Raw genomic sequence first — 16,283 nt, forward strand, 5'->3', positions numbered from 1 at the left:
CATTCAGTTGCTTCTAATTTTACTACTCAAGTGCTAAATGAAAGGACTTTCTGGATAGATTAGTCAAGGACTGATTTGCAAACTGGGATGTGAATTATGAAGAAAGTCACTCTGTAAGTTCATCTGATCTCATTAGGAAATGGAGAAAGAATTTTGGTAGAAGCCTGTCAGGTACGAAAAAAAATAATTGTAAAAAAATACCCACCATTAAAATTCGTGGGAAGTGGAGAGCCTTTATGGGAAAAGCCGAGGGACTCATGAAAATCCAGACAAGAAACAACTGACCCATCGTTTCCTATAAAGTATGAACACATTGGACTGTGGACGAGAAGATGGGAGATTCAGACGGGAAAAGGATTAACGGAGAGCCCAATTAAAGAAGGAAAAAAATATTAAGATCAAAACCGAGGCAAGTCCCCCCTCTTTGAGATGAAAAGTCGAAGACATGGAGTAGCGGAAACTCTACCTCTCTGAAAATCCCATCAGCCATCCTATTTCTGGATTCTGGCTTTTGGGGATTCGCGATGGAGGCTCCAGCGGAAGAGTTGCTGAAGAAAATCCAGGAACTCGAAGCGGGTCATGCGGTTCTCAAGCGACAAATGTCGAAGCTTATGCTGGAACGGGGAAATGAGACCAAAGTGGAACATACGCACCAGCGCTCTCACTCGGTCTCGCCGCAGAGGTCGAGGTTCGGCGCCCCGAGAAGAAGGACTGGTGGCCTTGATGCAGGCCTTGCCGCCTGGAGGAGGGGGTCCTTGTCTTTCAGGCATGCTTCGCCGCTGCAGCGGGAGAGTAGAAGTGACGAAGTCAGAGGGGGGGACGATGCAAGGCCTACTGCAGGCCAGTTTACGGACCGACAGTATTTGAATATATTGCAATCTATGGGGCAGTCGGTGCATATACTTGACCTTGAGTGCCGGATTATATACTGGTCAGTTCTGAATTTAGACTTTAACTTCTTTTGGTTCTTCCTTCTTGTTCGAACTGCAGAGGTCGGACAAATGAAGTCAACTGCCAGCTTATTCCTCCTTCTTTTTCATTTTGTTCTTATAAGTTAGTTTTTTCTTTGCATTCTTGCCCTTTAAATTGTAAATTGAATTTATGCAGCATTCTCTTTTCTAGTGTTGTACTCTTCTGTCCTCCTGACAGTTTATACTGGGTAAATACATGGTATGTCCTTTGGATTGAATTGATTGCGAGCTGTGACCACGAGTATCAATTTAGTAAGATCTATCTATACCTGGAAAGGAAATTTAGCGTCTAGCTTGTAAACCCCAAGGTTTACTGATAACGTCAGTTAAGTGTCATAATGGACAGGGAGATGCTGTTGGTTAACCTATGTAGTCCTGAGTATTTTTTGGAAATGCTGTTGAGAATAGGTACTTATGGAAGCAATAGGTAGCTAGCATACAGACCCCTTGTCAGACCTGTGTTATAATGTAGCATCACTTGTTTTGACGAAGAAATTTGGGCTATTAACAAAGCTGCAAGAACATGAAGGTTTATTAAGAATTGAAATGTAATTTCCATATTATGAGGGCAAGTACCCATTCCATTGTCTTAGTAGTACTCAAATCAACATGGTGGATTTGTGACCAATGACTCAGTGCATTTTGCCCTATAAAAAACATCCCAACTACCTCAAATTCTAAACTAAGCTGGGATCAATGTGGTTGATTATTGGGTATGCTTCACGTGTTTGTCATCTTACCTGTCTTTGCATTATTTCTCATGATAAGGACTCATAATACAATATTGTGAATTGTGACTCGATTCACCTCATTTGCTCTTCTTGTGTCAACAATTTGAGTTTAGCTTACCATTTATGAGAATATATGATTTTGCAGGAACCGCTCTGCAACACTCCTTTATGGATATTCTGAATCAGAAGTCCTTGGTCAAGATGCCATGGAGCTGTTGATTGATGCCTGTGACATTGAGATGGTTAGTAATATAATTAACCGGGTAATGATGGGGGAGAGCTGGACTGGCCAATATCCAGTTAAAAACAAATCAGGGGAGAGGTTCCTAGCAATTGCAACCAACACCCCTTTTAAGGATGACAGCGGTAATTTGATCGGCATAATTTGTGTATCAAATGATTCACGGCCATTTCAGGAGACTCATCTTCCTCCAAGTACTAGAAAGTTCTCAGAATCTGAAGTTGGCTTTAATCGGTCAAGAAGCAGTTCTATTGGTAAAATGGGTATGGACTCTCAGCAACCTCTCCAAGTTGCTATCGCCTCCAAATTGTCAAACCTGGTAAGCTATTCATCATGCCTCACTCACATTTTTACACAAACAAAAAGAGTAGGAACGTTTAATAATACTTAAAAATTGTACCTACTAGCAATGACATCCTGGATTTGATGTAGCCATAACAATGTAAACCTTTCTACCCCAGAAGTGTAGAATTTAATCTGTTCGTCATTGTGTTCAATAAAGAAAAATATATAGTAGTTTGGAAGAGAATGTTTGTCTATTTTCTGTTAACAGTTGAGGCTGAATGAAACAGGCGTCCAAGGTTACGAATAAGGTTCGCTCACGGATACGAACAAGTGATAGCAGCGCAGAGAGGCAAAGTGTTAGTGGTGAAGGCCACCAATCTGACCATTATACCAATCTCTCAGACCATAAGGAAGATGCAAACTCAAGTGGAGCTAGTACGCCTCGGGGAGAGGTTCCAGCCTCCCAGTTTGCCATGTTTTCTCCCTGTCTTCAGGAGGAGAAGTCCCCTGGAAAATATACTGAAGGAGCCACAGGAGACAGTGAAGTAAAGGCTACTGGAATCCACAAAATCATAGGTTCGAAAGCTGAGGCTTGGATAGTCAAGAAGGGCCTCTCGTGGCCCTGGAAAGGAAATGACTGTGATGGATCCCATTTTGTCTGGCCCTGGTTCAATGTTGATCAAGAGAATAACCTCAGCTATTTGAAATGTTCTGAATCTAGTCTGAAATCTGAGCACCAGGTTGCTGAAATGAACCGGCCAGCCAATAATGAGGTTTCGGGGTCCTGGTCCTCTTCATTTAATGTCAATAGCAACAGCAGCGTGAGCAGCTGTGGAAGTACTAACAGCAGTGCTATTCATAAACTGGACATGGAAACTGACTCCCTGGATTACGAAATTTTGTGGGAAGATTTGACCATAGGAGAACAGATCGGACAAGGTATTTGTTATGCATAAATGGATTTCATTTAGAAGTTGTATGCTGCTTTGGTTAATAGTGGTTAAATATTAATTACATAGTGTAAGTAAGTTCATTGTGTTAGAGCTCTTTATCTTGCTGGTTTTGGTCCTTGAATATTTTGCTGATTTCATCCACTATCAGATCAACTATGGATCAACTTTGTTATGCTTCAGTTACTGGGCCTGATGCTTGGTGTTGACGATCTGTCAAAAAGTCTAACTAATTGCTTTAAAAAAAAGAAAAAAGAAATACTAATTGATTTATTGCTATAATTTTTAGTTGTTTTAAAAGTCTTTCAGACCTTGCTTGTGTTAGCCTGAGCTGTCAAACAGTAGAAGGAAAGAATTCGTTTATGGTAGCATGAGTTGTCTTATGGATCAATTACTATCTGTTTCCTGATATTAGGAAGAACAGCCTGTCATCTTCCAAATTCTCTCCTTGTATTGTACTATAAATACGTTGTAAACCAAAGAGAAATTATTCAGAAAATGAAGAAAGATTCTTTATTTTATCATGGTATCAGAGTGGGTTACTGAGGGGAGAATAACTTTGTGATCTTGCTCGATCGTTCTTCGAAGCAGTGGGTGGAAAGTGCTATGGAACAGAGTCCGTAGCAAGCTCTTCTCCCAGGGGTTAAGGCAGCAGATGCCGCTCGAGAAACAGCAGAAGCAAGTGAGCGTGTGTCCAGACAGGCCACCAGCATGTCTCAGTGGTCGTTTATGTGAAACACGGCTCCATACCTCCAGCCTGTTTCTGTCTGGATCGAAGAAGGTCTGCTTTGTCTTCCTATCAGCAACCTAGATGCCACACCAGGTTTTTGTGCTGGAGTTTCGTGATCAGCACCCTTTTTCCCATCTGTTCCCCTTGAAGCCTTGAAAAGGAATCCGGTTCCCCGAGCCTCTCGTCCTTGTCCGGTCTCCGCAACCATTTTTTCGCTCTGTAAAAAAATGATTGGAGTGCAGCCCTTGTTTCTCTCTCTGGGTGAGACTCTCTCCTCTATTTCCGGCTATTACTCCATTTTTGCCGGCAATTCTGATTCGGGATGCCGCAGGTTGCATCTCGGACTCAATCTCTGTAGAGGCCTGAACTGAACTGGGCATGGTGATAAAAACCTTGAACTAAAGAAATAAAAAAAAGTGGATAAAAAGCACGTGCAGGCATTGCAATTAGGGGTGGCCAGACGCTACACTTATCTGGATTCTGGAACCTTATTCTCTTCTCTATACAAGTGACCCGCATGCTGTGGCTGTCATCTATGTGGTCCACTTGTGATGACTGTTGCTGGCATGCTCGTGTCTCTTGGGATTAGTCTCTGATTTGGAGAGAGGTGGCCCAGCTGATAACATCTTTTGATAGGATTTCGTGAGGAATTACACGTCAATATTTTCTCTGGCTAAATTTATCTGGTATTTTCTTCCTGCATGAGCCTTGATTCTCCTTACTAGTAGTAAGTGGCACTTCCTCTACCATTTTTTTAGTATTCCTCAATTTTATTGGGCAAGGGAATAGAACTCAAAGGAATAATTTACTCGATTCATATCTTGGATTGGTAGAATATATCTTGGTAGACTTTTTTTTTTCATGAATAGTGCGTATATTGATAAGAAAAAAGAAAAATTACAAACCTAGCTCTGGGGGCCTGATTCCACAACGAAGTGTTGGAGAGAAATGCCCGCCTTGGCCTGGGAGTTTGCCAGGTGATTGGTAGAGCACGGAATGTGATTCCATTTACAGCTTAATGGGAAAAATAAATTACATATTTCATTGAACATATCCCAATGACCCCATGGGGGTTTGTCGTGGTTTGCACACCAATTGATGACCACTTTTGAGTTGGCTTCAATATTAAGGGGACCAGAAAGGTGGCTAGAGAAGATTTTGAGCCCGTGCAAAAGACCCGAGAGTTTTATTGTGGTAGAGTTTGAGTTGCCGAGGGGGCCTGCATAAGAGAAGAGGAGGTCACCATTTTCATTGTGGATAACACCAATGAACCTTATTGGACCCGGGCTGAGTCAAGCACTTCCATAAAGATTGAGCATTGTGTGCCCGGGAGGAGAGGGGGCCCATAGAGCCATGAGTGGGGGGCGAGAGGGCAGAGATAGCCCAGCGATAGTCTGCCAGTTCCCCTTGAAGTTTGAATCACTGAATTTTCTGAATTCTTTTTATTTAGGAGCCAGAGAGAAACTTGGCTAGAGATTTGCTCAGTCAGAACCTTAGTAGGAGAGGTTTTGAATTTGAATTTTTTCCTATTACGTTCTTTCCAGAGAGCCCATATTATATGACTAATACAACAAGATATCATTTTACCTGATTTTGGGAGTTTGGAGCTGACGAGTGAGAGGACAGTGTCTGCTAAGTTTCCCGAGGCATAGTATTGGAGGCCAATTTTGCTTAGAAGAGACGTCCAGACCAAGTGGGCAAATTGACATGACAGGAGAATATGGGTTGCTGTTTCTGAGCCATTTTTGCAGAAAGGGCAGAGAGGGTCTAGGATAAGGGTGCCCCATCTGATTAAGGAATCAGAAGTTAAGATTTTGTTCTTACAGGCAGACCAGATGGAGAATTTGGCACGTGAAGGGGCAAGGAGGTCCCAGGCATAGGTAGCAGGGTGCTTTGGATGAGCAGTGGAGAGGTTGTTTAGGAATTTGTAAGCGGAGGATGTGGAGAAGGATCCTTTTGGGTAGGGAGTCCAGATTAGAGTATCACCTAAGTTGTTTGGCGTTCTGATTTGAAGGTTGTGAAGGAGCTCGAAGGCAAGGAGAGCTTCAGGATCAGTGAGGCGCCTTCTAAGATTTAAATTCCAATCCCCATTTTCTGACCAGATGTCATATATAAAGACCTCTGAGTTACCCGAGAGGCCAGAGATTTCTGGGAAGCTATTTTGGAATGGGAATTGGCCAGCCCACCAATCATTCCAGAATTTTGTTGAGCCTTCATTTCCAATGTAACATTTTGCTGCCATTTTGAATTTGGGGAGGAGCCGAATGATTTTTTTCCAAGCAAGTGAGAGAGAATAAACTCGCCCTCCCTCTGTCCACCAACCAGAGTGGATATTTGTTTTATCTGCAACGAAAGCTCTCCAAATCAAAGCAGGTTGCATATTAAACTTCCAAATCCACTTAAGAAGAAGAGCAAAGTTTGTGGTGATGATATCCTGGATACCCAGCCCACCCAACGATTTTGGCTTGCACACTTCCTCCCATTTAACCAGATGATATTTTTTTTCACCGTTTGGACCACCCCAGAGGAAACGTCTCTTTAGAATCTCAATTTTTGTTTCTGACTGAAGCTGGGCATTGGAACATCGATAAAAAGTAGTTGGGAATTCCCTACAAACATGATTTGATTAGAATTAATTTGCCTGCTTTTGAGAGGAATTTCCCCCGCCAAGAGGCAAGCCGCCCTTCCAAGCGCTCAATGACAAGATGCCAAGAAGCCTTTGAAGGGAGATAGGGGGTCAGAGGGAGCCCTAGATAGGTTCCAGTAGATGATTCAATGTTGCATCCAAGATAGCTTGCCATAGAACTGAGTAACCCAGGCTCAATATTGTAACCCGAGATAGATGATTTCTCCCGATTGATTTTTTGCCCAAATGAGATTTCAAATAAGCTAAGTAGGGTACTTAAATTATGAATTTGACTGAGGGAACCATCACAGAAAAGAATAGTGTCATCTGCATATTGGAGGAGGCTAATATCGAGGGCAAGGTCAAGAGAAATAGGACTTAGCCATCCTGATGTTTTAGCCAAATGGACCATGGCAGCTAACTGCTCTCCAATGAGAGTGAACAGAAAGGGGGATAGAGGATCCCCCTGCCTGATTCCCCTAGAGCCTTTAACATATCCACAAGGTTTGCCATTTACCAAGACAAAGTAAGAGACATTAGAAATACAACTTCTCATCCAGAATCTCCAGCGAGTGGGAAAGCCCATCTTATCGAGGATGATGTCTACCAACTTCCAGTTGACTCTGTCAAAGGCCTTTTCGAAGTCAAGCTTGATTACTACTCTTGGGTTGTTCGATTTTTTGAAAGAGTGAAGAGCGGCCATAGACGAGTCTAGGATGTTCCGGCCAGCAATAAAACCACTCTGACAGGGACTGATGATACTTGGGAGAGCAGATTTGAGACACTTGGCCAGGATACGGGGCTAGTATTTTGTAGGAGCTTGTGGTGAGACTTATGGGTCTATAACTTTGGCCAAGGTGTGAGCTGGATTTTTTCATGACAAGGGCAATGAAGGAGGCGCCAATGGATATGTAGGTGATACCTACTTGATGAAAATTGTTGACAAAATTGTGAACATCACTTCTGATAATGTCCCAGGATTGACGGTAAAATTCTCCGTTGAAACCATCCGGGCCAAGAGCCCTATCTCTAGGCATTCCAAGAGCTGTTGCATCAATTCATCTGGGGAGAAAGGTCTTTCCAGTTGTATAGCATTAGATATAGAGATCTGACGGAATTCAATCTGGTCCAGGATAGGGCGGTTGAAATTCTCCGCTGTATAAAGTCCTGAAAAAAAACTTCACAAACTCATTAGCAATAGAGACACCAGCTGTACATTCCTCTCCATTGATTAGAAGGGAGGATATACGGTTAGTTCTCTTACGGTCAAAGGCAATAGCATGAAAAAACATTGTATTTCCATCCCCACCAGACAGCCAACAAAATCTGGCACGTTGTTTCCAATGAGTGGTTTCACTTGTGAGGATTTTTGAGAGATCATAGTTCAGGTAATTTCTACAAATGATTTCAGGAGAAGAGAAAGACCTTTGCTCCTCTAGAAGATCCAACTCAGAGAGTCGTTGACTGATGGAGGTTTTTTTAGATGCAGCAGCAGCTGTAAGGTTGCGAGCCCAGGGTCTAATGACTGCTCTGAGTTTAAAGTGGAGCGCCCACCCAGGATTCGGATGTTGAGGGAGATCGTCCCACCATTTCTTCAAATTTGGAATAAAAGAGTCCTCCAAGAGCTAGGAATTTTCAAAGCGGAACGGAGAAAAACCCCATTTTGGGGGATGAGTGTTTATAAGGATAGGCCAATTTTCAGAACCAATTTTGTTGAGTACCTGACCGGCAGTATGGGGGAAGAGAAGCAGCCAGTCATTATTAACCAAGAAACAGTCTAATTTGGAGAGGATGGGGGGATTTTGGCCATTGGTCCAAGTAATTTTTTTTTCCTACTAGGGGAATTTCAAGGAGCTCTAGACAACTAATCAAGTAAGAAAAAACTCGCATTTTGGAGGTGATTCTTTTTGCAGGGAGGCTTTTTCGGAACAACGGAGGGTGGCATTGAAATCCCTAGCCAGAAGCCAGGGGATGCTCCATTGTTGGACTTTAGATAGAATTTCCTCCCAGAAGATGGATCGATTGCCATTTCCCGAAGGTCCATAGATCCCCGCCAGGGCCCATTCAGATCCCAGAGATCTGTCTCGGAAGCGAATGCAGAGGGAGAAATGACCAAGATCAGTGTACACGACCTCAACCGAGTTTGGGTTCCAGATGACAAGAATGCCACCAGAGTGCCCAACCGCATTGATCACAGCCCACTCGGGGTCCGAATTAAACCATAGACTGCATGCTATAGAGATGTCAAAACATTGCAACTTTGTTTTTGTAAGTATAACTATATCAGGTTTACATTCAAAAAGTGTTGCTTTGATAGAGTCTCGCTTAGAGGGTAAGTTGATTCCTCAAATGTTCCAGGATAAGACAATCATGGCCAAGAGATTCTGCGAATATCCTCGTCTAAGTAGCAAAAGAGGCCATTATAGTATTGGGGGAAGTCCCAACACAGCTCCAGCATCTTCTCGAGCTGATGCGGGGAGACGTTGCTTGCTGAGTATTTCATAATCTATTTCTGCATATTTTCACATCATTCTTTTCGGGTGAGATGCGGGTAGTCCTTGAGATATTCAGAGTGTGGGGGGGATGGGATAAGGGGCGGTCCTGATTTGGTTTGCTGGGTTCTGATGCGGGGCAAAAAAAAATTCTAGAGTAAGTTTTGGTGAGAACTGTGGGTGGCTTCCCCTGTTTTGGCCTGCGCCTGGTAGACTTGACGACAAAAATGTTGCAAGTCTTGACTCAAACACAGATTCCTCCTCCAAACTTTTGACTCTTCTGCTGTACAAATCAGTGTCAAATTGGATGGAACTAATTATGTTTTATGGTCCCAAATTGTTGAGATGTACATCTCTGGGAAAGATAAATTGGGATATATTAATGGAGATTTTTCACAGCCTCAACTGACAGACCCAAATTTTCTGAAATGGAGAATAAAAAATGCAATTGTAAAGGGATGACTAATCAACTCGATGGACCCATCCTTGATTAGCAATTTTATTCGATTTCCAATTGCAAAAATGGTATGAGATTCTATTGCTATAACCTTTTATGATGGCATTGACGCTTCCCAAGTATATGATTTAAAAAGACGGATGACAAGAATGAGGCAAGCAGACGAGTCTATTGAAAAATATTACAATGATCTTTAGGGCTTATGGAGAGAAATTGATTTTCGTAGACCAAACCCGATGGAGTGCGAGGTCGATATATCAAAATACAATTCTATCTTACAAGACGATAGGGTCTATACTTTCCTTGACAAGTTGGGATGATCAGCTAGATAAGATTCGAAGTGATGTACCACAATTGCAATCGTTTCCTATAATAGACCAAGTGTATGCTTATATAAGAAGAGAAGATATGAGACAGACAATAATGATAACGGAAACCGAAAATGCAACTGGTGCTATTATGGTTTCTAAAGGAACCAAGATGGGACAACAACAACCATCCTCACTACAACTATCTCCTTCTACATGGAATGGAAAATCAAAGACCATCTCCAAGACAAAAGGAAAATCAAGAGGAGGATGTACTCATTGTGGAAAAATGAAGCATACTTGTGAAACTTGTTTTAAGTTACATGGGATGACAGAATAGTGGAATGAATTCAAAATTAGGAAAGAACATGAAGCTACCTCCAATGAAGGCTCAGGATGGGCTGCTCTTGTGAATGCAGAACCTCATTTATCTTTTATCTCACACATGGAATCAACAACAGATACTATCAATAACCAATGTAACTGTAGGTATGTATTACTTAGTTCTAAAAGGAATGATTACAGTGGTTGGATAATTGACTCAAGGGCAATCAACCACATGACATTTGATTCAAATGATCTTATCAAAGTTACTCAACCAAGGCGAACTAGCATTGCAAACGCCAATAGAGATACATACCCTGTTATAGGAGCTGAAACTGTCGTTTTATCACCTTCATTCTCCTTATCTAATACCTTACAAGTTCCATCCCTCTCAAATAAATTAATGTCACTTGGTCAAGCTATTGAGGGATTAAATTGTGTTACGCTAATCTATCCCACTTTTTGTCTTCTTCAGGATATTCTCAACAAAGAGATTATTGGACGTGGTACTAAGAGAGAGAGAGAGAGAGAGGTGGGGGGTGGGGGGTTTGTTGTACTACATGGATGATTTAGCTCTGGAAAAGCTAATCATATGTAACATGCAACTAATGTAAAGGAGCGGTAGATCTGGTGCTGACACCTTCGTCTAGGGCATCTATCATTTGGGTAAATGAAGCACTTGTTTCTAGATTTATTTTCAGAATTACATGAATCAGGTTTTAATTGTCATACCTGCATTTTGGGCCAAAAGTCATCGTGTACCTTATCAGTAAGCTTGCATAAAAGTGAAATTCCTTTTGCCTTAATTCACTTTGATGTTTGGGGTCCTCCTACTACTACCACCCCTTCTAGAGTCTGATGGTTTGTTTCATTTATAGATGATTGCACTCGAATTACTTGGTTGTACCTGTTAAAACATAAAGATGATGTTTTTGGTGTCTTTTGATCCTTTCATGTAATGGTTCAAACACAATATTCATCTAAAATTCAGATTCTCCGATCTTACAATGGACGAGAATATGTCAATCTTGAATTGTAAGCTTATTTTCAAACTAATGGTCTTCTACATGAAACTTCTCATGCCCATATTCCACAACAAAATGTAGTTATTGAACAAAAGAATAGGCATATCTTAGAAACAATCTCAACCCTCTTACTCGAAGCACATATGACCAGTAGATACTGGACGATGTTGTGGCCACAAGTTCACTTGTTAAATCAAATGCCGTCAAAAGTGTTGAATATTAAGACCCCATTATAGGTTCTTTCCAACCATGTTTCTTTAACTACTATTTTGGTAATTCCTCCATGAACCTATGGATATGTGACATTTGTTCATCTTCATAAAACTCAGCGCACTAAGTTTGATTCATGCGCAGTGCACTGTATTTTTCTGGGGTATGACCCACATAAAAGGGATATCAATGTTACAACCCTGTCACTAAGTGCTCCTATGTCACTATGGATGTTACCTTCTTGGAGTATGAGACATTTTATCCTTCCCCGATACTAGCATCTCCTCTTTACGGGGAGATTCAAAGTGAAAGCAGATTTGGCAAAAGTGGTTTGGGTTTGAAGATAATTTGATGAGTGAAGAAAATTTGTCGGTAATTAATGAAAAAGATAGAACTAGTGGTGCTAGTATTTTTCAAGGATCTGAATCCGACAATGAACCCCCTCACTCATCTGTACCCGAAAACCCAAATCAGTCTTGTGAGAATATTCCTAAGGTGAGCTCTCCTACTACACCTTCTCCAATTGATATCTTGGATACTTCTATTGGTTATAATTTACCTTTCAGATACAATTGTGGCAAACCATCAAATCGATACTCCCCAGATCTTGGGAAAAGGAGTTCACGATACTCGATTGTGAATTACGTGTCTACCCAAAGGTTGTCAGAACCTATTAAAGCATTTGTGCATACATTATCCTCATGTAATGTTCCCAGTGGAATAAAAGAAACCTTAACTGATCCAAGGTGGGTTCAAGCCATAAAACAAAAAATGGAAGTTTTGCAAAAAAATAATACATGTACTCTAGTCTCACTATTAAAAGGAAAGAAAACAGTTTAGTGCAGATAGATCTTCTCCATTAAGCACAAGGCAGATGGCTCCATCAAAAGATATAATGCAAGACTTGTGGCGAAAGGATATACACAGACATATGACATTGATTATCAAAAAACTTTTTCACCAATGGCAAAATTAAATACCACTTGAGTGTTGTTATCCCTTGTAACAAACCTGGATTGGCCATTGCATCAGTTTGACGTAAAGAATGTCTTTCTTCATGGTAATCTTGAGGAGGAGGTTTGTATGGATATCCTATCAGGGTATACTGCATCTTCAGTAACTAAGGTTGTGTGTAAGTTGCAACATGCATTATATGGGTTAAAACAATCACCCCATGCATGGTTTGGTTGGTTTAGCTTGGCTATGAGGAAATATGGCTTCAAACAGAGTAACTCAGATCATACTCTATTTTTGAAACATCGACTTGGAAAGGTAACAACTCTAACAATCTATGTAGATGACATGATTATTACAGGGGATGACATGGAAGAGATCTCTAGAATACAAGAACAATTGACATTTGAATTTGAAATGAAAAATCTGGGAAGACAAAAAAAGGTATATTTCTGTCTCAAAGAAGATATGTGCTAGATTTGCTATCAGAAGCAAGATTACTAGATTGTAAGCAGGTTGATACTTCAATTATCCAAAATCATAAACATGGAGAGTATGCGGGTGCAATCTAATAAAGCAAGATATAAAACATTGGTTGGTAAGCTAATCTATTCATCCCATACTCGACCAGATATTGCTTATACTTTAAGCATAGTAAGTCAATTTATGCATTGTCCTAGTAAAGATCATATGGAAGTTGTTGTTCGGATTCTTCGTTATCTAAAGTTCTCTCCAAAAAAAAGGGCTTATATTCTCCAAGAATCATCATCTAAACATTGAGGGTTACACAGATGCAGATTGGGTTGGGAATATTGTTGGCAGGAAGTCCACCTCAAGTTATTTTACCTTCGTAGGAGGGAATTTTGTCACATGGAGAAGCAAGAAGCAAAAGGTAGTGTCGTTATCTAGTGCAGAAGCCAAGTTTAGAGGAATGGCCAAGGGTCTTTGTATGTTGGCTTAAAAGACTGATAACCGAGATTGGATTTGCTCCTAGTGCCGAAATGAACTTGTTTTGTGATAATAAAGGAGCCATTGATATTTCTCATAACCCAGTCCAACAAGATCGAACCAAACACGTTGAGTTGGATAGACATTTAATCAAACAGAATCTTGAAGCCAAGATAATTCGATTTTCATTTGTTTAAGTCTGAAAATCAACCAGTAGATATACTTACAAAAACTGTTTGTTGCAAGACCTACTAGTCACATGACAAGTTAGGCATGACTGATATCTATGCACTAACTTGAGGGGGGTGTTAGTGTAAGCTGTCAAACAAAAGAAGGAAAGAATTTGTTTATTGTCGCATGAGTTGTCTTACGGATAAATTACAATCTGTTTTCTGTCATCTTCCAAAATTTCTCCTTATATTGTACTATAAATACGCTGTAAACCAAAGAGAAATTATTCAGAAAATAAAGAAAGAATTCTTTGTTTTATCAGCTTGTATGGCAATCTTTACACTTCGTTATACTTGAGTATTCTATTGGAAGTCACGAAATTGTTCCAGTGATGATTTTATCAATCTGGCGGGTGAAGAAGACATTAATAATTTGCAAGTGTGATGTTTTCTCTTTAGTATCTGTCTCCAGTGTTATTATCTTATATATTCTGAACAGTGTCAGAGCCAGAAAGTTTTGGAAGGAGGGGCGAACTATTCCCTGCATCCCCCCCCACCCCCACACACACACACCCTGGCTCTGCCTCTGATTCTAAATATCATGGCAGATTAAGTGTTGTCTAGTTGCTTTATGATGTTTCTGTTTGATGTTGATAAGATTTTTTGTATGAATTTTATTTTTATTCTTCTGTGTTGCTGCAGGCTCCTGTGGAACTGTGTATCATGGTCTCTGGTATGGCTCGGTAAGCTTATATTTCTTTCTTTTAATTTGTTTTAGTTGATTATTGTTGGCAGAGCTTGGTTCAAGTTATCTATGATCCAGGGTATAGCGATGGTATTTTACTTGGACTTACAACTTTGTACTATAAACATGTTTTCCTTTCTTAAAGGATGTTGCAGTTAAGGTATTCTCCAAGCAAGAATATTCAGAAGATGTCATACTCTCCTTCAGACAAGAGGTGATCTTTGATCTAAGATTCTGTTGACTGTTACTTTTCTCAATTTACATCTAGTGCTGGACACAGCCATGATGAATTATTTGATGATGACTGTCTCTCTGGGAAAATTAAAACCCTTAGATGGGGTCATGATTACATTGAGAAATTATAGCACTCGGGACTTTCCTGCTTTTAGTTGAAGCATGTATTTTATGATTTGTCATTTAATTTGTTTCAAGCTGCAGTTTATGATTTTTTAAGTTGTTTTTCTTCTGAAGCTCTCACTTATGAAGAGGCTACGACATCCAAATGTTTTACTTTTCATGGGTGCTGTAACTTCTCCTCAGCGTCTTTGCATTGTCACAGAGTTTCTCCCAAGGTTTTTCTCTTGCTTGAAACAATTATGTTGACAAGATTCCCCTATATGTAAAGTTGTGCTAAATGGCGAGAACTATACTAGGGGAAGCATTTCCCTTGTTTTATTTTGTAGAGATATGATTTGAATTAATGTCTTCATGTTGTTCTTTATTTGATTTACATTTAATCTCTTTCAGAGGAAGCCTGTTCAGACTGTTGCAACGAAACACACCAAGATTGGATTGGAGACGGCGTGTTCATATGGCATTAGATGTTGTATGTGTTACTTAAGGTTTTTGTCCTTTATCAAACAATGAAATTGGCTAGTTTCTCTCTAAGTCTTGATTATGTTAATAATCTAACACAGGCTCGGGGCATGAATTATCTTCATCACTGCAATCCACTTATCATCCATCGTGACCTAAAGTCTTCAAATCTGCTGGTTGATAAGAATTGGACTGTGAAGGTCAGTTATCTTCTGAAAACCATCTTTTCATAAGATTTAAGCCATCTATGCCATAAGTTTTTCCTGAACCTCTTGACAGGTTGGAGATTTCGGTCTGTCACGTCTGAAGCGGGACACATATTTAACTACGAAAACCGGCAAAGGAACGGTATGCAAATGATGACTCTTTAGCTGGTAGTCTTTCTGTTGCAAATATTCTTTGTACATATACTTTGACAAACATATGATCATGCACTTACAACATTAAAGTTTCCGTTTGTTTCTTTTGAAGCCACAATGGATGGCACCGGAAGTTCTTCGTAATGAGCCCTCAGATGAAAAGTAGGCCATTTTATTTGAGATACTAGTTTGTGCTGTGAAGCGGCTAAATATCCCTGCTTGGTGCTAGACTTGAGAATGTTGTTTTTCTCTCTTTTTTGTTTTTGTTTTTGTTTTTGTTTTATAGGTCTGATATCTACAGCTTCGGAGTGATCCTATGGGAGCTTGTTACAGAAAAAATTCCTTGGGAGAATCTGAATTCAATGCAGGTAGGCTCCTTCATTGAGAAATTATTTTCTGCCTTGTTTCATTTCGGATTCAACATTGACAATTAGGGAGTACAGACTCAAATTTCTCAACTGTTGGTGGCTTATCCAGGTGGTTGGAGCTGTTGGGTTCATGAATCAACGCCTGGAAATCCCATCAGACTTGGATCCACAATGGGCATCAATCATACAGAGCTGTTGGCACATGTACAATTTCATTTTGTTAGTAGATAATTTGAGCTTTTTTCTTGCTAATCAATCTTAATTCGTTGTTTTGCGTCTCCACAGCGACCCACACAGCCGGCCTACGTTCCAAGAACTGCTAGAAAAGTTTAAAGATTTACAGAGACAGATCACAGTCCAATCTCAAACACACCGGTCTGGTCATGGAGACAATACCCCCCAGAAGGCAGCTTATAATTGATTATAAACAGACTGGTGATGCTTATTGTTAGTCATAGGTTGAAGAGGTCCAATTATGTTGCAATATCATAAAGATGCATCAGGCGTATCCATTGAATGCCATTTATCAGAATTCAAGTCCCTCGTGCCACCGGCAACAGCAATGTGTACAAA

The 16,283-nt window shown here is 40.4% G+C and overlaps 1 protein-coding gene across 1 annotated transcript; it reads left to right on the forward strand.

Annotated features, from left to right (window-relative positions):
* The first annotated feature begins 349 nt into the window (after window positions 1-349).
* LOC137959041 (uncharacterized) lies at window positions 350-16,201 on the forward strand. The gene is made up of 13 exons (XM_068806312.1): window positions 350-931; window positions 1,848-2,262; window positions 2,516-3,167; window positions 14,125-14,165; window positions 14,313-14,381; window positions 14,639-14,739; window positions 14,915-14,993; window positions 15,085-15,183; window positions 15,263-15,331; window positions 15,455-15,504; window positions 15,629-15,710; window positions 15,820-15,914; window positions 15,996-16,201. Exons 1-13 carry the CDS (start codon window positions 525-527, stop codon window positions 16,129-16,131), a joined length of 2,295 nt encoding a protein of 764 aa, XP_068662413.1. The 5' UTR covers window positions 350-524; the 3' UTR covers window positions 16,132-16,201.
* Window positions 16,202-16,283: the final 82 nt, after the last annotated feature.

The sequence above is a fragment of the Aristolochia californica genome, unplaced genomic scaffold (assembly GCF_029961685.1).
Source record: "Aristolochia californica isolate CCGP_79_NKW_82.1479 unplaced genomic scaffold, dmAriCali1.0.hap1 SCAF_3, whole genome shotgun sequence".
Taxonomy (NCBI): domain Eukaryota; kingdom Viridiplantae; phylum Streptophyta; class Magnoliopsida; order Piperales; family Aristolochiaceae; genus Aristolochia; species Aristolochia californica.

Bases quoted from the DNA above. Each gene is read 5' to 3' on its own strand.
- LOC137959041 (XM_068806312.1), top strand. From the start codon at position 525: ATGGAGGCTCCAGCGGAAGAGTTGCTGAAGAAAATCCAGGAACTCGAA. The intron at 14,382-14,638 runs GTGATCTTTGAT...TTTCTTCTGAAG, and splicing joins TACTCTCCTTCAGACAAGAG to CTCTCACTTATGAAGAGGCT. The intron at 15,184-15,262 runs GTCAGTTATCTT...ACCTCTTGACAG, and splicing joins ATAAGAATTGGACTGTGAAG to GTTGGAGATTTCGGTCTGTC.